At 31.8% G+C, this 23,003-nt stretch overlaps 1 protein-coding gene across 1 annotated transcript; it reads right to left on the bottom strand.

The window, feature by feature from the left end:
- Positions 1-309: 309 nt before the first annotated feature.
- On the bottom strand, positions 310-22,278 carry LOC127720880 (O-acyltransferase like protein-like). The gene is made up of 15 exons (XM_052227624.1): positions 22,191-22,278; positions 20,829-21,004; positions 18,918-18,951; positions 18,385-18,478; positions 16,413-16,663; positions 15,806-16,003; positions 15,518-15,611; positions 14,596-14,694; positions 10,666-10,846; positions 9,966-10,045; positions 9,132-9,230; positions 8,329-8,458; positions 5,038-5,230; positions 3,400-3,542; positions 310-1,425 (listed from the first exon to the last, which is right to left on the bottom strand). The coding sequence occupies exons 1-15, from the start codon at positions 22,276-22,278 to the stop codon at positions 1,282-1,284; spliced, it is 2,004 nt and encodes a 667-aa protein (XP_052083584.1). The 3' UTR covers positions 310-1,281.
- Positions 22,279-23,003: the final 725 nt, after the last annotated feature.

Genomic DNA, 23,003 nt, shown 5'->3' with positions numbered 1-23,003 from the left:
GACCATCATATATCAACATACATATCAAACAAACCGTCAGTACATCATTGTTATGAAAATTTATTGCTTGCTGACATAAGCAGCTTCTGCATTCTATTGTGTAGTTGTTGGATACACGTATCTTTTTTAAAGGTCAACATGTGATTTATTCTGCTATAAAATTCCAACATATTTTATCTAGCATCCTTGAAAATATCAGGTTTCAATAAGTGTTTTCAAATTTCAAATCAAAAGAAAAGTGAAGAAATTGTAAATAACCATAAATATCTGTATAAAAGCAGTTGTCGGGTGTACGTTATTAAGACACAGCAAACGAACACAAAAAAAAAGAAATGACGTCTGAGCCGAAATTAATTTTATTATAAAGTAACAAAGAAACTATATATTTGGATTCACGCAACGAGTTAAACTGTTAAAAAAAATCTAAATTAAATTATTTATCTACAAAAGTCTCATGCAATGAACGCTAGTAAGATATTTGCATTAATTCTATTCAAATAATAAAACTCATATAGATAGTACACAACATGTTTGGTTCGATGTAACTCAATACCTGTCGTTTTGCAAAAAAGGTTGATGGATTCAAGAATATGTACATGATGATTTAGAAATTAATGGAGACAGTAATGTTATCAAAGTTGAAATTTCCAAATCATTCTGACAATTTCTAAGGTACAATACTGTTTGTTCATTTCCTTAGATATCAGACAGACTTTCTATCATAAAAGTAAAAGTCTTAGTTTTACATCTTTTTACAAAAGTTAACGGACTTAGTGATAATAATGTTAATATATCCTAAAATAAACTTGTATTTTTAACACCATTGTTATACAAATCGGAATAATATGTTTTTAAACACAATAACACCGTTTATGAATAGCTTGCAATCATTACATTGTATTTTATGACAACGATAGCATTCGATTTTGACTGATTGCAATATCAAATGTATGAGAACATCTTATAGTTCTTGCTTTGGTTGCTTCTTTAACTTATACTTTTATCAAATAATGTTGACCTAGCATGTATACTGACATAATAGAAAAACAAGGGATATGAGGTACCCATCCATGAAACAAAAAATCAGTAAATACGAAATCATGCATACTGATATGTTCATTATTTAGGAATTGAATATCAAACACTATTAAATATGACACATTTATCATCATTTGACGTTTGGCACATCGTTTGTCTACAACTTATGCAAGTTAAAGTCATGCAGTGACCAGTATTTGTTCATTAATGTATATTAGGATGAAAATGCTAGGACAGTAAGAGTTAAACATCTTTGCCTAGTTCTATTTTAGCTTTTGAACTTCGACTGAATGCCTTCTCTAAAGCAATAAATGGTCTTTCGAAAAATATGGAAATCACGGAGGCTCCAATGATGGTGACCACAAAATATCCAACTATAAGGAAAGCCTGTAAAACAAAACAAATCAATAACTATCAATGCACTGTTAAAATACTGTATGATAATAATAAATGATAAAATAATATAACTTTAGACAAAATGAGAAATTTGTATTCCATCCTATCGTATTACATTTTACTGTCTTATATTACATTGTACAGTCTTGAAGTCGTCAAATATGTAATATAGTTTCTAAATAAGCAACGAATCTGGTTAATACTAATAGAGGGCATTTGTAATACTAGTTCTTTATTTTAAGCAATTAATAAAAAATGGTAATACAAATACAACAAATATAAATAAACAGAGATTTCGTGAATTGCTCACAAATCTAAACCAACCCTTCATGGTTAAGTAGAGTATTAACTTCAAATGAAACAAGAGGTGCTGTGAATGATGACCTTAAATGGCATGGCATGTACTTCATGTACTTCATATCAATCTACATGAGTTAAATCACCTACTGCACAACATGTCATACCAAGACTTTTTTTTTATTAAAACCGGAAGCCCATTTTTTCATGTTATAAAATCAAAATCACAAGTTAATTGAATATAAAAGAATCATGCGTGCATTGTCTGATTCATTTTACTTATTTCACTTATTTTTGAATAAAACTTTATTTCCTAAAAAGAGACCCAATGTAAATTTCAACCTGCTTTGACGGCAAATTCAAATTCTAAATTCGCGCTAGATCAAGAACACTGTATAAAAGCATGTAAACTTTGATATTTGTGAATTGTGGTTTTTTAAAAGGATTCACTAGTACTTAACAGTAGATCTTGAAATTTGGACCATTCTGACTCGAACATGCCCCTTTGACTTATACATTTGTACTTAATTTTTCATTAGGACCACACCTACACTAAGTACTTTCTTGAGATAATTGAGCATGGTTTTGTTTTTATTTCTTTTTCCCTATTCCTGGAAATTATGCAAAAACGTATAACTCATTGCTCTTCCATTTAAACCTTTGCCGGTGATCATTCTAGGTTGGTACCAGAATTTTGTTTTGTTGTGTTTGTGTTGCTCACTCTGTACTTTTTTAACTAGTGTTTTGTAGATTTTTGTCTGTCTTTTCGTAGTTTTTGTGGGTTTTTTTTCATGATTTTGTCGTCTCTCTTCTACATTTGAGTTTTGATTTTCCCTTTGATACATGTATCTTCCATATTCTTTTAGAAGATATATATTATCAAACTGACTCCTTTGTTTGGTTCATTGGCATCACTAAGTACCTTTAAAATTACATTCCTGCTTGGTTTGAAATCTTACTTCTTCGTTTGCTTTGAAAATATCAGGATTTAGTATCCCATTTGATGTAAGTGTAACATTTCACCTTCCTTGGCAGCAGTTATAAATTTTTCATCAGCATTGACAGTAACCACAACTATTGCGACTAAGTTTAGTCAAGCAATGCGTACGTCAATTTAATTTGAAAACAAAATTAAAATCACATTTTCCATAATAATGATAATAATAACAATAATAATATTGTTGATAATAATAAAAGTAATAATATTAATAATAATAATAAATTCTCTATATAAAGAGGATAAATAAATTACTTACATTACAGATAGGGTTTTTATGTAAGCTGAGATCTCTCCTAACATCAATTTCAAATTTCCTTGCTTAAGGCGTCGAGAGGAATACTTTGTCTAATCTGATCCTTAATCGACACTTGTTTATTAGAACTCATTCTTAAAGTCTAACCAATAAGAGACCAAATGCACAAAGTCTGTCATGTTTGTTAACAATTCGATAGAGAAAGAAAAATTATTTGCATTTACCTTGTTGTAAAGACCATTTTTGTAAGATCAGTATTATTCGTTTCGGTGGTTCTTAAGATGAAAATCAAAATGCGAAATATTAAAAAAAAAACAATAATTCATTTTTATCACATGGCCTTTGTTTTTTTTTATCACATGGCCTTCGTTTTTTTTATTACATGACCTTGGTTTATTTATTAATATCTTCTTACCATATCAAGATCGTCTACATATACTAAGCTCTTTCTTGACATAATGTATACGGCTATTACAACTGGGTTCAGTAAGTATATGGTATATGATAATTTTGATAATGGAATAAATCCTCTCCATGATAACATTGTATTAATCAATCCTGAAAAATATACAAAAAACGGGTTATTTTAGATGATATTAGGAAATAATACAAAAACTGTCCATGGTTATACTGCATTCGACAATCCTAAAAACAAATCAAGAACGGTACATTATAAATAGTTTTGAAAAGTTACAAGATAAGACAGTATGCAAAAGATAGACGACATAGCATTAATAGGAATGTCCTTACTTCAAGTCTCTTGTATGCTTTGTAAATAATATAGAAAACGGAACAAATAAAACAAAGATATCATCACAAAAAAATGAGGAGTTTACTTAATCAAAATCATAAAACTGCCTAGGAATGTAACTGGGTGTTATAAAACTACACATTATATTATATATCTATTCACGCAATATTTCGCTAAACAAACTAGCTTCATAAGACGTTCATCCGTCCTTGTAATAAATCGGGAGCAGATATAAAACTTTTGCAGCTTATCCTAACGTAAAAGCAGTCATTGTTTAATTTCTCAAAACTATCATTGGAATGCAGTGCTAAGATGAGGAGTGTGTACATATATTGTATATCTAACGACATGTATATCGTAATCAAGAGCAGTATACTACAGTTGTGTTACCAGAAGTTAAGATATCATATTTATGCAAAAGATAGACGACATAGCATTAATAGGAAAGTCATTACTTCAAGTCTCTTGTATGCTTTGTAAATAATATAGAAAACGGAATAAATAAAACAAAGATTTCATCACAAAAAAATGAGTAGTTTACTTAATCAAAATCATAAAACTGCCTAGGAATGTAACTGAGTGTTATAAAACTACATGTTATATTTTATATCGATTCACGCAATATTTCGTTGAACAAACTAGCTTCATAAGACGTTCATCCGTCCTTGTAATAAATCGGGAGCAGATATAAAACTTTTGCAGCTTATCCCAACGTAAAAGCAGTCATTGTTTAATTTCTCAAAACTGTCATTAGAATGCAGTGCTCAGATGAGGAGTGTGTACATATATTGTATATCTAACTACATGTATATCGTAATCAAAAGCAGTATACTACAGTTGTATTACCAGAAGTTAAGATATCATATTTATGCAAATCACATAGAGCTCTCAAAGTTAAGGGGAATACAAATGAGGCAACAGTAGTTTACCCATGTTCATGCAAATCTCATAAATACGTCAGGTAATTATTTATCAGTTTTAACAGTGGCTCCTTAAAAGTATGTACAAATGTAACTAGTATGAGGGTCTGGACGGGGGTCCTTCATTTCTTTATTTCGTCATTGTATTGACCATTTTTCTTTAATTTTTATTCATTTTGCCCATAATTCTGTATTATTTATCTTTTTGGTCCATTTTCCTGTCGATTTAAACAATTGTTCTCTATTCTATTCAACCCATCCAGGCCGTCTCGTATATAAATACGATAGAACAGTCAACTCAGAACTAAATATATTGTACCTGTGTGCCTCATACCTTGACCTGTAATCATAATAGTATCTACAATTTACATTTGTAACTTACCTCCCCTGTAATGATGACATGAATAAATCGCCCATGCAATACAGCAGGCCCATGCAAGATGGCTAAGTGATTCATAAGCTGCTTGTTCGGGGAATGTCCACTTTGGTGCATTTTCCATGTATCTTAGATATGATACATATAAGATAAACATTCCTAACAAAATGGAAACAATCCAACCAATCACAGCTACCAACTACCAAGAAAAAAAGACTTCATTCAATGTTAAGTCATTACCCAAATATGTAAAAATATCAAATTAGAAAATGCGGTATAAGACAACTATACATCAAATGAAGCGGATGTAATAAAGGTCACCGTAGAGCCTTCAACGACAATTATCGTGAAACTATTCAAACGAAAAAAACCAACGGCCTGATGTATAACGCATTATAGATTTTGTTAGTCGAGTATTGCCTTTCCTCGTCGGCTTTATCTAGGGTTGCAACACAGTACATGATATATAGTGGGATGTAGATGGTGTACCTTGCAGATCAGCTCTACTTGCCACTATACATCATATACTTTGTTACAACTCTAGATAAAACCGACGAAAAAAGGCAATCCTCGACTAACGAAAGCTATATTTGTTTTATAGTCTTGTTGGTCGATTGATCTAGGCTACTGGACACATCGTTAATCGTTAAATGTGTTTTCCTTGCGATTACAAAATAATGTTGGTTGATCTGGTTTAACTTTGTTATCATTTTGCAATAGGTGTTTAGTACATTATTGTTTATGTTCCAGACCAAATGAGTATTCAGGCAATACGCGTACTGTCATAGCTAGCCATAATCTTATACTCATATAGTTATTAACGAGCCGGACCATATGAGTACATGTATTTAGACCATATAGGTATTTTAAGAATAAATCATAACTTTTTTCGCAGAAACATCAGCTCTTTCTCCGAACCATATATAAGTAATATAAGTCAGTCAGGATTCTACTTCGTCAAAATTATCTTCCCATTACGCAAGTTCATTTTTACAATCGTAAAAATGGAAGCCATTGTACGGATGACGCGCTTTTAATTTAGCTCTTGAAAACCGATAAATTTATCCACATAGCACCATTACGATCCTTGTATGCCAGGTGTATTTTAAAAGACAAATGTATCTACTAGCTAATGAGCATCAGTTAATGTACTTGTCTGCATTCAGTCAACTTAAAACTATTGTTTGATCGGTTGTCAGGTGGAATTTTCGGAAATCATAAACATTTAAAAAAATTCTAATTAAATATTTCGTGGAAGGGCAGACTAAAAATTTTCAGTGGTTGAAGACTATAAACCCTAATTATCACACACAAAAAAATGAAGTTTTTTCGAAGATATGCATTTTTAAGATCCAACTTAAAAGTAAGTCGTCAAGTACTTATAGTAAAAATTTGCTATTCGAACACACCTACACTATTTTTGTGATTCATTAGAAAGGTATTTCACTTGACCCATATATTTAATTTTTTAGTACTGTGAACTTTCGATGTTATAAAGTCAACCTGTAGCCTTGATATATAAAAATAATAGAATCTGAAGCGAGATGATGTATCAAATACTCTTGCTTTGTACGTTTTCAAGACAAAATATTTAACTCAAACACGCCCTAACATAAAAAGGTGCACTCGATTTTATCTTTTCGATGCAATTATTACCCATTTTTTTGAATTTTTTCTTGAGTTACATAATGGAAGGGCAGAAACGAAAATTAAGGAACAAATAGATTGATATGATCTCCGTCCGTGGTAAAAAAAATAAAAATCGGAGGTTATGCATTTATTAGATCCAACTGAATAGACACCCATGTCGTCGACTTGATATCTAATTTTTCTATTTAATTATGTAATAGATAAATTGAAAACTTATGCAAATTGTGTTTTTATGATAAAATACTTCGAAATTAAGCCGAAAACTGTCATTTTATTTGTTTCTATTAACTTTTAAAAATTTTGTTACTATAGTAAACATTACAGTAAGCATTTATCGCCTTCTCTAACAAAGAGCTTCGATTCTTTTGTTCTATTTAATCTGGGTTTCCGCCTGTAAGTTACTTACTCAGGCGGAAACCCGGTTGAAATAGTTCGAATAGCAAATTTTTACTAAAAGTACTTGACGACAGTCTTTTAAGTTGGATGGTAAAAATGCGTATCTTCGAAAAAACATAATTTTTTGTGTGTGATAATTAGGATTTATAGTCTTCAACCACTGAAAATGTTTAGTCTGCCCTTCCACGAAATATTTAATTAGAATTTTTTTACATGTTTATGAATTTTCGAAAATTCCACCTGACAACCGATCAGACAATAGTTTTAAGTTGACTCAATGCAGACAAGATCATTAACTGATGCTCAATAGCTAGAAGATAGATTTGTCTTTTAAAATACAACTGAAATATAAGGATCGTAATGGTGCTATGTGGATAAATTTATCGGTTTTCAAGAGCTAAATTGGCAGCGCGTCATCCCTACAATGGCTTCCATTTCTACGATTGTAAAAATGAACTGGCGTAATGGGGAGATAATTTTGACGAAGTAGAATCCTGACTGTACTGAAATTCGTTTTCTTTGACATTTTGTACGAATCTTAGTGTATCTTGTTATCTTGCCTTCGCTAGTGTCATTTAAAGAGTCTTTGTCATATTAACCTTTTCGTCCGTAAGTGAAATTACAGGCGTTTAGGGCATATATTATATAACCCGGTGTTTAGATTTCTTTTTATTTCTTTTTATTTCAATTTTTTTTTGCTTAATTGTTGTGTACTTGTTCCTTTTCATAAGATCTTTAAATATCAGTAAGAAATACGTGATCCGCTTTAATATTATTTTTCACATGAGAATAGAGGGACAACACATATCATCGAAACTGTTTTTGTAAGATCGTATGAAAAGAAGGAACACACTTAATAACGAAAAATGATACAAATTTAAACACCAAAAAAAGAATAAAAAAATGAATGTTCAATGCTCCAAGTGACTGTGAGTAAAATAGTTGACATTTTGTTTAACGGTTCATTTGGATATTTCTTAAAGTTGTATTTCAAAGGCGACATATTGTGTTTCTTATGGTAAAATCTACAATGCATGACCATGTAAAATTGTGACAGAGCATTTAGTAAAGGGTTGTAACAGTATTCAGTGTCAGTTATTTCTGCTTCTTACCGACCCATGTCACTTTTTTGCGTTCACATTATTTCACTAATAGATTCAAATATAAAATAGTGTCATGTGAAGTTAGACTTGTAATGTAATAATATAAACATTTTACTATTGACCATTCATGATCATTAAATATACAAACCACATCAAGTTTTGCTCGTCGTTTGATGAACATAACATACGCCAACATAACACCCACACAGTAAGTCCCTACACGGCACCATGGAGCGGTAAATATATAATTCCAATAGTTCCCGTTATCTGTTACAGCACTACAGTTAGTTAAAACAGTATTTGATTATTGAAAAACATATAACAATATAATAGGACAATTTAACATAGCAGTCAAATATGGGATTCGGAAACAAGTTTGAGAAAACTTCAATAAATCCGTCTGCCAGTAAATTTGAATGAATAATTGATGCTTGAACAAGGTTAATTTCGACAACCTAGGCACAAGTACTGTTTTGAAATTGGATATATTGCATTTATCGTGCTAACTATAAAATAAGATCAAAGTGCTGTAAAAGCCCCCTCCTAAACTAATGAATTCTTTTCTTTTGCATTAACCATAATATCTTTGTGTAAATTCGATACACCCAAACAGTGTACATGTATCTCAAACGTAAAATACTGTGAAAAAAAACCATTACTATATGGTGCTTATATGTAATTTTTTCAGACCTTTTATTTATAATCTGAATAAAAACTTATTATATCAAGAACATTATTTCAAAAAATTTGTATAAAAAAAATTTATAGGAAAAAATGACGAATTTAATCGCATTTCGATTTAAAAAAAACAACTGCTACTTTACTTCCGGTGAACCTGAAATCACCGATAGTCTATTTCTTTTCCAAATAGAATAGCGCTCTATTAAGTATACTTATAAGAAAAAGACAAAATAAATCAACATGAATAAATAAGATATAGAATGTATATACCTAAGAATATCTCCACCGTATCTATGTTCCTTCACACCAGTCGCAGTTATCCCCCCTGTCATAAGTAGGATTGCTACGATAAATCCAAGCCGGTGAGATCTGTTATAAAGTAAAAAGAACAACCAATACTTAAAAAAATATTATAGCTTCATAAAATTAATTACACAAATGATATATTTTTGCATAAATGCATCGTTTGTTGCTGTACATCATATTTGTTTTGTACATAAATCAGGCGGTTAGTTTTCTCGTTTGCATTGTTTTACATTGATTATTTTGTGGCCTTAATAGCTGACTATGCGTTATGGGTTTTGTTCATTGTGTACAGTGACCTATAGCTGTTTACTTCTACATCATTTGGTCTCTGCTGCAGAGTTATCTCATTGGCAATCATACCACATCTTCATATTTTTTATACATAAAGGAATGTTTATTTAAACAAAATGAACCAAAAAGATATTGCTTACATACAATAAAAAGATGTTGTTTAAGGTCGTTTCCATTGAATTAAGCATCATACAATGATGTTAATGAGGCCTTACATAATTCATTTGTCCTTGTTGATTCTATTTTTTTTTTAAATTGTACAAACATTGAGACAAAAAAAAAAGAATTTATAAATATGCATATAATGATGCTGAGATTGAAATTGAATATTTGTTTTCTACTGTAGCATGAAATTAGCATCATGAGTAAATAATGAAGACATTTATCCAAACGTTTGTATCAACTGATTTATAAACCACAATAGTTTTAAATAGAGCATGATACTTCAGTACAATTGCACTACATGTCTGTATATAATAATTCCCTAAAATATAAACTGAAACTTACATGAGGAATAACACGATGAGGATAGGTGTTATAATATTTAGTTGCATTACAACAGCATTAAACCAAGACCATGGCATGCACTGTAATGACAGAAAATGAAATGTTAGTTGGTAAATAACATGTCATTATACCATTATTGACTATCATAAGTAAAAGAAATAATATAGACAATTAACCAAAATAAATGTCCTAATAATGGTTAGACTTATTTTCTAAGGGGAATAGTTATGATCACACATAACTTGAACATTGCCGTCAACTCTTATACATATGTTTCATTATTTGTTTCATCACTGTGCATTGAATTATCTAAACAGGATTTGCTTATTCGTCCGGAGCACCTGTCTTTGGTGGGTTAGTGTTGCTCTGTCTTTAGTTTTATTAGTTGTGTTCTGTGTTACTGTACTGTTGTTTTGTCGTATCGTCGTGTTTTTGCCATGACATTGTCAGTTTGTTTTCGACTTATGAGTTTGAATATCTCTATTTGGTATCTTTCACCACTCTTTTAATGGACAAAAATGTAGATGTATGTATATATATATTTCACCTTTGTTGATCTTCGTTTTATTGTTGTTACTACTGTCATGACGCTCAACGAACTCATTCATACTAGTGTAGTTTTAAACTTTTATATGAATTATTCTCGTTTTATTCTCACGATATTTGTGTGGTTGAAACAGAAGACGATGCACACACATACCTGTTGGAAAATTGTGTGTCCATCAACATCAACTAGATTATTAACATATAGTAAATGATACCACCAACGTTGTCTGCAACTGTCAGCAAGACCTATATGTTTTGGCCATGTAGGACCATCACCAATATATGCATATAAAAACGCATAACTCATCAAAATTATCATATAGACGGGTGTTAATCTGAAAACAAAGCCGTTTTGATTTTACATTAAGTACAATATTGATATCAATATGAATAAAAAAAATCATGAATCGAAAAACCTAATATTTTCAATCTGAATAGGGAATAAAATTGAGAATGGAAATGGGGAATGTGTCAAAGAGACAACAACCCGACCAAAGAGCAGAACACAGCCGAAGGCCACCAATGGGTCTTCAACGCAGCGAGAAAACCCCACACCCGGAGGACGGGCTTCAAAAGGGCCGCTAAACAAAATGTGTACTAGTTCAATGAAAATGGACATCACACTAAACTCCGAAACATATAAATGAACTAAAATTAAAAAAACATACAAGATTAACAAAGACCAGAGGCTCATCGATCCTGACTCAGGACAGGCGCAAAAATGCGGCGGGGTTAAACATGTTTAGTGAGATCTCAACCCTCCTCCTATACCTCTAGCAAATGTAGAATAAACAAACACACAGCTATACGCACAGTAAAACTCAGTTTGAAAGAAGTCCGAGTCCGATGTCAGAATAGGTATCAAAAAGAAACTAGGCAAAATGACAATGATACATAAATTAACAAGGACTACTAGCAGTTACTGACATGTCAGCTCCAGACCTCAATTAAACTGATTGAAAGATTATGTCTCCCGTTAGGAGGGATTGTTCTTGATTTTCTGGGGTTCGTTTTGCTCAGTCTAAAGTTTTATATTCGTGTCTGTGAACTCGTTCAATACATGCCATAATATAAGACTTAAAAATGTTTGTGTGTGTGTGGATTGAGGTAACAAATTTCCGAAAGTGAAAAGCAAAAAAACTTTCCTATGTTCAAATAGTCCAGAAGTTAGTCAGTTTTGCTCAGGCTCCTTCATGTCTTCATCATATGAAAATCAAGCACAATCCCTCCCGTTAGGGGTTTACATGTAGTACCATACCATCATAAAATATACGAGAAGAACATAACCCGTTATATGCCAACAACTGGTTTTATAATAAATGTGTTTATTTCCGATGCAAAGACCATATGAGTGAATCAATATTTATACCAAAATATGAGATCTATAATGATCTGACAACAGTATCGTAACTATATCCCTTCTGAATAAGTCCATTTAAAGGTTTGGTTAGCTTTTGAGGTGAATGTTGACATTTTTGTGCTTTGTATAGAATATTACTATAAAAAATTGAATGTGAAATACCTGAACGTATAAGATGTCTGCATGTTGATTTATATTTACGAATGATGTCCTTGTACCGATGATAAAATTTAGTAAATGTTTTGACTAGTTTGTGACATCGAAAATTCTGGTGTAATAATTTTTCAGTAATACAGAGATTTTTTCGTTAAAATCAAATACGTTGTTACATACACGAGCGAATCGAACAAGTTAAGATAAATAAACACCATAAGATGGTGACAAGGGAACGTCACCATCTAAAAATGGATAATTAACAATAGGAAATGAAAAATCATCTCTTTTATCATAAATTTTGGTATTAAGCTTTCCGTTAAAGATATAGATATCAAGATCCAGGAAAGGGCAGTGTTCATTGTTAATATTAGCTTTATTTAAAGTCAGTTCAGCAGGATAAATTTAGTGTACATACTGAAGTCGTCATTATTGACAGCCAATATATCATCCAAATATATAAAAGTGTTAATAAATTTTTGCATCAGATGTTGTTTCGATGGGTCTTTGCTGATGTTAGTCATAAATTGTAACGCATAACAATACAGAAACAGGTCCGCAATAAGTGGTGCACAGTTAGTCCCCATTGGAATTACGATAACTTGACGATATACAGAATCTCCATAGCGAACAAAAATGTAACCTAGTAAAAATTCAAGTGCAGTTATCGTATCAAAGCAGGTCCATCTAATATAGTTTTTTTGTTTGTTGTTACTAAAAAATGACATAAAAGAGTTTGAACATATATATTCGTATTCTGAATTTTTAAATGCCCATTTAATTAAGTGTGTGATTTTTTTCTTAATAAGATTATGAGGCAAAGTGGTATATAGGGTAGAAAAATCCAAACTTTGAACATATTCGAAATCACCAATATAAGCATGCAATTTATCAAGTACTTTCAACGAATTTTTGACACTCCAAAAGTACTTAATTCCACTTTTTTTAAAGGCCTTACTTGAACCATGCATTACCAGGTTTTTGATTGTACCAAGTGTACTAGTAAGTAAAATAGACTGTTTAGTAGTGGAACAATGGCTTGAAGACGAAATAAATCTATATTTGTAAGGTGTTTTGTGTGCAGCTTCGGACGAATGTAAGGATTTTTTGTCAGCTCTTTCTCGTTTTATCCATTTCGAGCAGTAAGTACGGAGTGAGTCGTAGTTGATGTTACGACACTCATTCCAATTAATAATTGACGGGGGACAATATTTAGGTCCTTTACTCAGGAATGATTTCAACTCTCGGTCTCCTGTTATAACATGGGAACTGGGGCCATAAATGTATTTGGAATTACTGCAACTTCATGACGTAGGTGCATTGTCACTGATATTAACTTGCTATAATTAAACACATATTTCCGAGTAGATTTTTTGTAAACATAACAAATAAGAGGGAGTTCAGTATTATCAAAATATCCAGTAATTTGTTCTTTAACAGAATGATCATTATAAATACCGGCAATATTTACAAAATCAAAACCTTTATTTATGTCTGTTTGTCTTTTTATTTTTTAGCCATGGCGTTGTCAGTTTATTTTCAATCTATGAGTTTGACTGTCCTCTGGTATCTTTCGCCCCTCTTTTATTGACATATTTGAGTTTAATAAAATGTTTGTTTTACGATCTTCAGGGCGATCAATTTTGGGAAATAGTTTAGAATAACAATATGCAATTATAATTTGGACGATTTCATACTTAGGACTACAATATGGAATTGTGTTGCAATCCTCTAAAATTTGATGTAATTTATTAACAGGTAAAGAATAGAGCTGGATTAACAGATAATGTCTGCCGTTGTTTTTTGAAATAGTAATTAGGTCCGAAATATTTGTATTGTTGGTACGACATTTTCTCTGATAGCGATTTAGTTTAAGATTACGATTTCTGTTCCTCGATTCATTAATGAAACCCGGCACACATCATTATAAATGCTTTCTTCAGATAACGTAATTGTTGAGTTTGGTGGAATGATAAGATAATAACAGTCGTTTATCAATTAAATAATTATGCACACCTGTTGTTTATTCCCATTGTACTCACGTGAAGCAATGTACAAACCATTCATGAAAACAAAAAGAACTTTTAGAAAAATCCTCAATTTTCACATTCAGATATATTGATGATGTCGTTTCGTCCGCTCGATAATCCCTTTTCCAGTTAGTTAGGTACTTACATTTTGTTTATCCCTGTGAGTTTTAAATTAAAGAAACTACATAAACGAGTACAAAGTCTGGTTTATTTGAAATTGATTAGTAGGAAAACTAAATACTAGCGATATTTTCAGTTTTCTATTTCAAATTTTTCTTCCGCAGGTAGATACTTAACGTTTATTTCTGTCTTTCGCCTTATCCATTTAACCGCTATACGACGTTTTTAAAATGAATTTTATTCAGCATTACAATGATTCAGGTGCATTTGTTTTTGTCGTTGGGTTTCTGTCTCCTTGGCGTATTTCCTACATTTCCTTTTATTCAAATTGAAAAGTGTTAAGAAGACAACTGCTGGAATATCAATGCGCGATTTTTATAGGTCTACAGTTTGCCCGGTGTATAATCTTTAAATCAAATACCTGATGTATCTTCGAAGGTAGAAACCAAGGATTCCAGTAATCTTCATTTTTTCATCTTTGACCATTGTTGATAATAGTTTGTTTGTTACAATAAAACCGCTGTAAACATATAGATTTTTTATCCAATGAAGTTAAGTGCAATAGAAATATTATGATAGACTACAAATAAAGGTACACGAAAGCAGAACTGTTTCATGTGATATTTAAATGATTCATATTAAACAAATACGAATGTTAACATATTCATTTTATTACTTAGACACATATGTTTACCTCAAGACCAGAATATTATAAAGATGTACATTGTAAAATATCAAGCCAGTTTATACCGAGATTTGGGTAGACTGATCTTTGTCACAATTAAATACTGCGAAAAAAGTTATATTACCCTTGTTTGCAAATAGTCCGAGATTATTTTTATTAGAAGTATGAGGACGACTGGGAACGCTGGAAGTCAGCATTTATATTTATTTCTGCATTAACCTTTGTTAGCTACGCCCAAGTCTAATGGTTTAGAGAGACATCTACACACAAATAACAGGGGCATAACAAACACAAACAGGCTTTACCTAGAATAACAGAATAGCCAATACCATCTACTTTAACAAGTCAATTGATTGAAAAAAAAATGTTTTCTAATTACTTTCAATTTAAAAGTAAATCCATACTGTCCTCACTAAAGTGGCGACTGGTTGGCGGTGATACTTACAGAATGAATTGCCTTTACTAATCAGCAATACATATAATGAAATCCCTCTTTATATTGGCGTTTACTAAATCAAAACCTCGATCATCAGATATATCTTATAATTTTGAGCACATGACTAGTATTTCGTCTACATAAGACCCATCAGTGACGCTTTTCTTTTTTTTTTAACCAACGCTAACAGCAAATACTTAATTGTGTTTCTAACTAACTCACCTGACCACAAAAAATGTGTCCGTAGCAAATACTCCTGAGTAAACAAACTGGAAGGTAAATCTTTTTAACAAGCTAACAGCTGGCATTTGGTTTGCTAAAAAAGATAAACAATGATATAATGGAAAATATTACCACAAACTGGAAAAAAAAACACAAATAAAAAATATCAGTGTTTTAGTGACGAATATAACTGTAGCATATAACATAAATTAACGAACTAATAACAAACTGTTTTTGTTGTTGTAAATTTCAAAATTTGCGGACGTAAAAGCTGTCCCCCGTACTTACAAATAACAGAACCGTCTGTCTCGGCCACTCGAGGCCATATGGCATTATATAGGTAGGCATTTCCAATACATATCCATAAAGCTGTTAGGAATCGAATACCATAAAGACATGATATCTCATCCGGATCTCTATCAAATGATGCCAATGTCCTCACATTGGTAAAAATTGAAAATGATCCTAATATCCGACGTCCAATACCTGAAAGTACATCAAAAAGACAACTTTTTAAAGAATTCCTTTATCATACTTAATCTTTTTACTGTGTCCTTTCGAAATTATCTGCTTGCTAATGCAATGCTGAATTTGGAGATCTTTTACGTATGACATAAATACTAAAGTCAAAATAGGACTTAATTTTTATTGCATTTATATTCTCAACAGTAAAAACAATGGGAGCATTTATTACATTTTCGACAGTGACACTGGTAAATCTTCCAAAAATTTCTAATAGGTCAATCAAGATCGAAGTAATGCATTACAATCCACATAGGTTTTGTTTTGTGTCGATTAAATTTCTTAGTGTCTATCTATGTTTCGATACGAGTGTATTGTTCGTTGTCGAATGGGTATTATTCACCATTAAAACTGTTTATTTCAAATACCTCACCTACTTCATCATCTTCAAGGTCAGATACTTTGTGTTTTTGTTCGTTTTCCTCTAATGACCTTTTAAAAGAACCATTTTTCAGTTCACCTGGCATCAAATTTAAAGCTGTTCCGTTTTCACCAACGAATGAGGGGTTTGTATACATATTTTTGCTGTTCCGTTTCTCTTCCGTTTTTTCTGATAACTTTCCATAACATTCATGTATAACTGTTGCTAACACCACGATTCCACCGATAACAATCATGATAGTTCTAAAATATCAAAGGATTTAGAAGCATAAGGAATAACTCACTCTTAATTTCATTTTTGTATGCATTAATTTAATATGTATTTACAAATTGAATTTTTCTGGAATTAAAACAAATTAATAAAAGCTAACATGCAACACAATAATTACAAAAATAGAAAGTTTGAATATCTTGTTCAAAACATGCATTTATATATATCATTTAAAACTCACATAGATCACAAATTTCTAAAGGTTGAAGAAGGGCTTCGAACATATCAAACAATCGAATAAATTGTAAAAGATATATGTTTGATTCAAAAAGTAAAATAACAAAAATACCAAAACCCAAGAAATATTCAAAATGGAACATCCCTTAACAAATGCAAAATCAAAAGCTCAAACAAATCGAATGGAAGACAACTGTCATATTTCTGACTTTAGAACATGCATTTCCTTGTGTACAAAATGGTGGATTAAACCTAGTTTTATAGCTAGCTAAACCTCTCACTTGTATGAATGTCTTGAAGGGTTGTCATTGACCAATAAAATAAATGAAAAATACTTCAGATAATATATAAATAAAAGAGGATTGATAACATAGTTCAATGAGACAGCAACCCAACCATTCAAAATCCAAAAGCGATAAAGAGGTTGACAAACGGTAAGGGTTAAAGCGGCTTTTGATATATCAGCCAGACAAAATGTCACCTCAATCTTTGGTATAACAAAATAACCTACACTTATAAATCTCTAAAATACTAATTAAATAGGAGAGAAACAGAGAAACGTACAAAAACAATGATAATACCGTATAATTCAAATCAAATCAAATATATTTTATTGTCAATTAAAGATGCCCATTACAGGCAGAATAATCAAGTTAAATTTAGTACCTAAAATGATTACAATGATTACAGTGATTTGAATACAATTAAATCTATGAATAAGATTGCAGTCTTCGAAAGCAGGTGCAAAGTATTTTTAACCTGCTCATATAAAATCATGCCGCCGTATTAATTTTTATGATCGGCATTATTTCTGTACTTCAGAGTATCTTTCATACAGCAGCGTCATACGCAGTTCAATGATTGGTTAATGTGTACTTTTTGTAAGTTACAAAAGGCTTATCTAACACCTACAAAGCCTTTATTCGCTCCGTTCACAGTAAATGCCGCTATCAACATAAATTGTGTCACGACATGTGAAAACGAGTTCATTAACACTAATCAGAGGAGTAGACATATATTTGTAGGTGAACATGGTATTTGCTTGTCTCTAGGTATCTTCGCCCATGTTTTACTGGATCCAAAAAATATAACAAAAATACCGAACTCCCCGGTAAATTCAAACAGGGATTCAGTCCATAACAACTGACAAACTCAAGCGATATCAACCAACGGAAGGAGTGAAAAACAACTGTTAAATGCCTGACTTGGTACAGGTATTTTCCAAAGAAAATAGTGGGTTAAAACTGGTTTTATAGCTAGCTAAAGCTCCGACTTGTATGACTTTTGTTTAGAGTTCCGTTATATTGACAAAATTGGGTGAGCAACCTCAATAGACATAATAGGTAAATGTGACAATACTTGGGATCCAGCAGCCAAAACTTTGTAAACATACATCACAGACATACAACACAACTGACAATAAAAATTGATTTAGATGTAACACGGCATTAGTAAGCGATTGTTTTGTGCAATTAAAGAATCTAATACATGTTATTGTTGAATCATAAAGTCTTACAAAATTGAGATTGCTGCAGTGTCCGTTGAGAAGTCAGGTTTTTCACCGCTACAAACAACACTATCTGGAGTTAAATTGAACATCTGAAGCATTCCTATAAAATATTTGCATTGTTGTTATGAATAGAATTTCAAATTACAGTTGTAACGCATTTATTTTATTTTCAAATTTTACTATCAAATAAACTTACAAATATATATCAGATTTTTTCAAAAATAAAAAAAAGGTGAATAAAAAAAAACTCCTTGTTTAAAATGTACGTACGTGTAAGCTGTGTTTATTGTTGTGTTCCAACGAAATGGTTAATGTTTCATTTGCCCGAGGAATACTTAATGATTACAGATATGCTATGCATAATGTTCTTTCTCGTCTATTTTATCCAGTTTCATGTAAAATACGACAACAAGAAGGAAGTAAGTTCCTTTATATACAAATGTATTAAATCAAAAATATTACTCAATTATATGTAAACATACCTAGCCTAAATAATACAGGTATATCTGCAGAATGGCATTGGGAATCGACACACATACCCCAAGTTAAAGCTACAGGTACACCAAATGTTTCCTATAATATAACAGAACACTTATAAATGACAATATGTATAACGAAAGCCCGGAAGGATCATGCACTCGCAATTCGAATTTCGAAATTCGCGATTAAATATCTGAAGTTTCAAATTCGATATTCGAAATTCGAAATTCAATATCTGAATTTTGAAATTCGAGATTAGAAATTCAAAATCATATACTGAATCGAGAATTTTCAATTTCGGATCTCCAATGATCCTTTCAGACTTTTTACTCTATATAAATGTACTATTTATTGCACATTGGTGAAATTGTTAATGCTAATTATCTTCGGAATAAATATCTAAGGAAACAAATATGCCTTAGAATAGAGAATGGAAACGGGGAATATGTCAAAGGGACAACAACCCAATCAAAGTGCAGCCACCAATGGGTCGTCAACGCAGCAAGAAAATTAGTATTCAGTTGCCATTTATAATATAGTTTACAACTTATCCAAGAATATGAGTCTTTTGACCTGTCGTTATACTGTTACATTATCATAATTTTCGAGTGCCAAGGTTTGTGACGACGACATCAACATAAAAACAAAACGTTTTGTTTCATTTTGATGGCCTCTCCTTATAGACCTTTTGAAAAAAATTATAATCATCTTAGTCTGTTGAAGTTCAATCGTTGTGTCTTGTATTTTTTGGATGATAAGGAATTCGTCGTCGTCATCCGTTAACTTTTACAAAAATCTTCTCTTCTTAAACAACTGAACCAAATTTAACCAAACTTGGCCACAATCATCATTAGAGTATTTAGTTCAAAAAATGTGTCCGATGACCCTGTTTGTCAAATAAGATGGCCGACATGGCTTAATATAGAACAGAGTGGTGAAATGCAAGTTTTGTCTTTTATTTTGAAAACCGTTATAAATAGAGAAAATGAGCAAAAATGTTCAAAATGTTGAGTTCTACCAATTGTCTTTCTACGTCAAAATTGTCAGACGACTTTTTATAGGAGTTATTGCCTTTAAATGACAAATTTTGCCTTTTTTTTTCATTTTTGCCTATTATCCTGAAAACTATAATAGTTAGAGAGAAACTTCTAAATGCAAAAATGATCAGCAAGACAAATTCTACAAATAATACCCATGGTCGAAATCGTCAGTCGACTCCTTATTAAAGTTATTGCCCTTTGATGACGATTTTTACTAATTGTTTGCGTTTTTGCCTTATATCTTAAAAATTATAATAGATCATAGATATAAACTTTAATCAGCAAAAATTATCAGAAAGACAAGATCTACAATAAGCAATATGGAGAAAATCGTCCGGCGACTCCCTATTGGAGTTATGGCCCTTTAATGACTATTTTTACCATTTTTGTTTGGCGTTTTACCTTTTATGATAAAAATTATAATAGATAAATAAACACTTTAAAACACAAAAATGTTCAGCTAGGCAAGATCTACTAACAAGTCAAATTTTGCCGATATAGTTAGTAGACTCTCACTCTTTATAGGAGTGATTGTCCTTAGACGAGGATTTGTTTTACCCTCTTTTGTGTTTTGAGTAAAAACTTAAGAAGATAGAGAGAAACTAAAGACACTAAATGATCAGAAATACAAGATCAACAAAACAGATTTTTTTCATGAATTCGATTCTCGTCTACAATGTTTGAGTGTGTCCTATATTGAATAGGCACATAGACCAAGGTGAGCGTCACAGGCTTTTTGGAGCCTCTTGTTGTTGTGTTATCCTTTTGTTTTAGTTACGTAAATTATGTAAGAACTTAGTCCTTTGTTCTTTCATGTGACCTCCATTAAACCTAATTGAGATTAAAAGATGGGGTAATATATTTTGAAAGTAAAAGGTTTATGATCACTGGTATGTAAGAATTATGATGTTAATTCATTATGTAACTCACAATATGTCCCATTGTCTGGTTTATAAGTTTTTCCGGCAGTTTGAATGTGGCTCTGCAGTATCTTGTGGCAGGTGCTGATGGTATTTGATTTACTCCTAAACATTCGTCGTATGAACCAATAAAATGTAGGTTGCCGTCTAATGTACCTGTTGGTGGCTTTCCAAAAGCATCAAACACTAAAACAAAATTATGAAGACATATACAGACTTTAGTCATATATACTTTTCTAATTAATAATGTTCCATAATTATGATTATAATCATTTTTTCTGATTATTACATTTTATTAAACAATACAATGTGTACTTACTTTTAATGGCTGATTTATTTCCATGTAATAGATTTTCAACAAAATCAATGAAACCAGTATGACATTTTTGCGTTGACGTCAGTGTGGCATCTGCTGGAAGGGAAAGAATGTCATTTAGACTGAATGATGAAAGTAAAATCTTTCCAATGTCAAGAACTATTTGTGGTGATTTTAATAATGTAGAAACCAAAAATCCACTGATATGCGGCTGTGCAAGTATTCCAGTTAATATTTTTCTCATATTTAATTTTTCAAGATATCCTTGAACAAAACTTTTCGGATCCCGTACATCCATGTCTGCCAAATTTACACGGTTCATTTCAGTTATAAGTATTTTCAAACCGTTTGCTAGATCAGTCTTTGTAACCTGTTCTAGTATTTGCATGACTACAGGAATCATATATGTTGCAACTTCCGGTTTTAGGCCAGACTGCAACGACAGTGGTAATGCTATTTCCGTTGCAATTCTTCGTATCAGATGAACTGTGTCTAGCCCAGATAGCAACTCATTAATGTACACGTCATCATTTGTTTGGTTAAAACTTGACGTATTTACAGTGTTTACTTCAGACACAATTATGTCGACAGCATTCTGAAATAATTTGCTATCGAGAAAATCAGGAATGTGCTCTAATGCCCAAGGTACAAGATGCTGCCTAATTTCAGGTTTTAGATGCGATACCGGAATTAGAATAGGCAGAGCTGATAAAAGAATATCTTCAATTTGAACAAACAACTGCACATTATGAGACAAAAACCACGTTACTACGGATATCTTTTGTTGTACTGGAAGACTTTTAACTGTTGCAGACACCAAGGCTTTCCATGTTGGTTTAGAAAGCATATCGGGGAGAATATTCTGCAGAAAAAGGTTTTGTAAAGAATTAAGAATAAAGCTACTTGTATAATTATCTCTTTCTAATTTCGCAATATCAGCTTTATTCAATTCTTCTATTAGTGCTTGCACTAGTTTCCCTCCGTTCTGTTTTAGTAAATCTGCCAGTTCATTGATTAACTGCGGGATGATACTTGCCGACACGGACGGATTCATACCCACGCTGGCAGACAAAGGAACAGCAACTTCTGACGCGATCTTTCCAATAATTTCCCACCAGTCCATCTGACTGAAAACACCATTCATGAACTCGTATTCGTTCGAAATGTTTAACCCGGTTATATTAACCTGATTAATTTTCGTCACGAAAAAATGGAAGCTTGTCTTGAACATTTCACTCTGTAAGAGTTTTGGGATTGTACCAAGCCCCCATGCAAGTAAGACAGGAAAAATTTCATCTCGAATAGTCGGGGGTTCACTTAGTAAAGGGACTGCCGATATAAGGATGCGTTCTAATTTCTGAAACATCGCTGAGTGATTTGTTATATAATGAAAAAGTCTTTCTTTTATGTTGCGACTTGTATTCGTTCGGAGGAATGCGATTAAAGGCAGTTCAAGGGTAAAAGTAGTATTGGACACAACCTGAGTTGGTGTAGCATTTAACTTTGTTGTATGTTGTGCCATTGATCCTGCGTCAAACTTATTAAATTCCTTTATTAAACCCGGTAGTAACGAAGGCAGATAAGTCTTAATGAGAGCTTCTCCCTTTGTGAGAAATGTTGGTATAACTTCCTTAACAATGTTCTTATCGACTCCGTGTTGTATCAGCCAAGGCTGAACAATTTTTATTCCTATTTTGCGAATTATAGAAAACCAGTCCATCTGTGCAAATATTCCATTCATAATTGTAAATTCGTTTGTCAGATTTACAATAGATAGATTAGCTTTGTTCATTTCTCCAATAATAATATGCAAACTGTCCTTAAATGTTTGATTCTGCAATAAAAATGGTAGTTCATCTAATGTCCATT

This window comes from Mytilus californianus, unplaced genomic scaffold, assembly GCF_021869535.1.
Source record: "Mytilus californianus isolate M0D057914Y unplaced genomic scaffold, xbMytCali1.0.p SCAF_11, whole genome shotgun sequence".
NCBI classification, from domain to species: domain Eukaryota; kingdom Metazoa; phylum Mollusca; class Bivalvia; order Mytilida; family Mytilidae; genus Mytilus; species Mytilus californianus.
Note: the sequence above shows the minus strand (reverse complement) of the source record. Positions and strands in the feature narration are given on the sequence as shown.

Bases quoted from the DNA above. Each gene is read 5' to 3' on its own strand.
- LOC127720880 (XM_052227624.1), bottom strand. From the start codon at position 22,278: ATGAATGGTGTTTTCAGTCAGATGGACTGGTGGGAAATTATTGGAAAG. The intron at 18,479-18,917 runs GTATGTGTGTCG...AATATTTTATAG, and splicing joins ACCTGTAGCTTTAACTTGGG to GAATGCTTCAGATGTTCAAT. The intron at 16,004-16,412 runs GTGAGGTATTTG...ATGTACTTTCAG, and splicing joins CCTTGAAGATGATGAAGTAG to GTATTGGACGTCGGATATTA.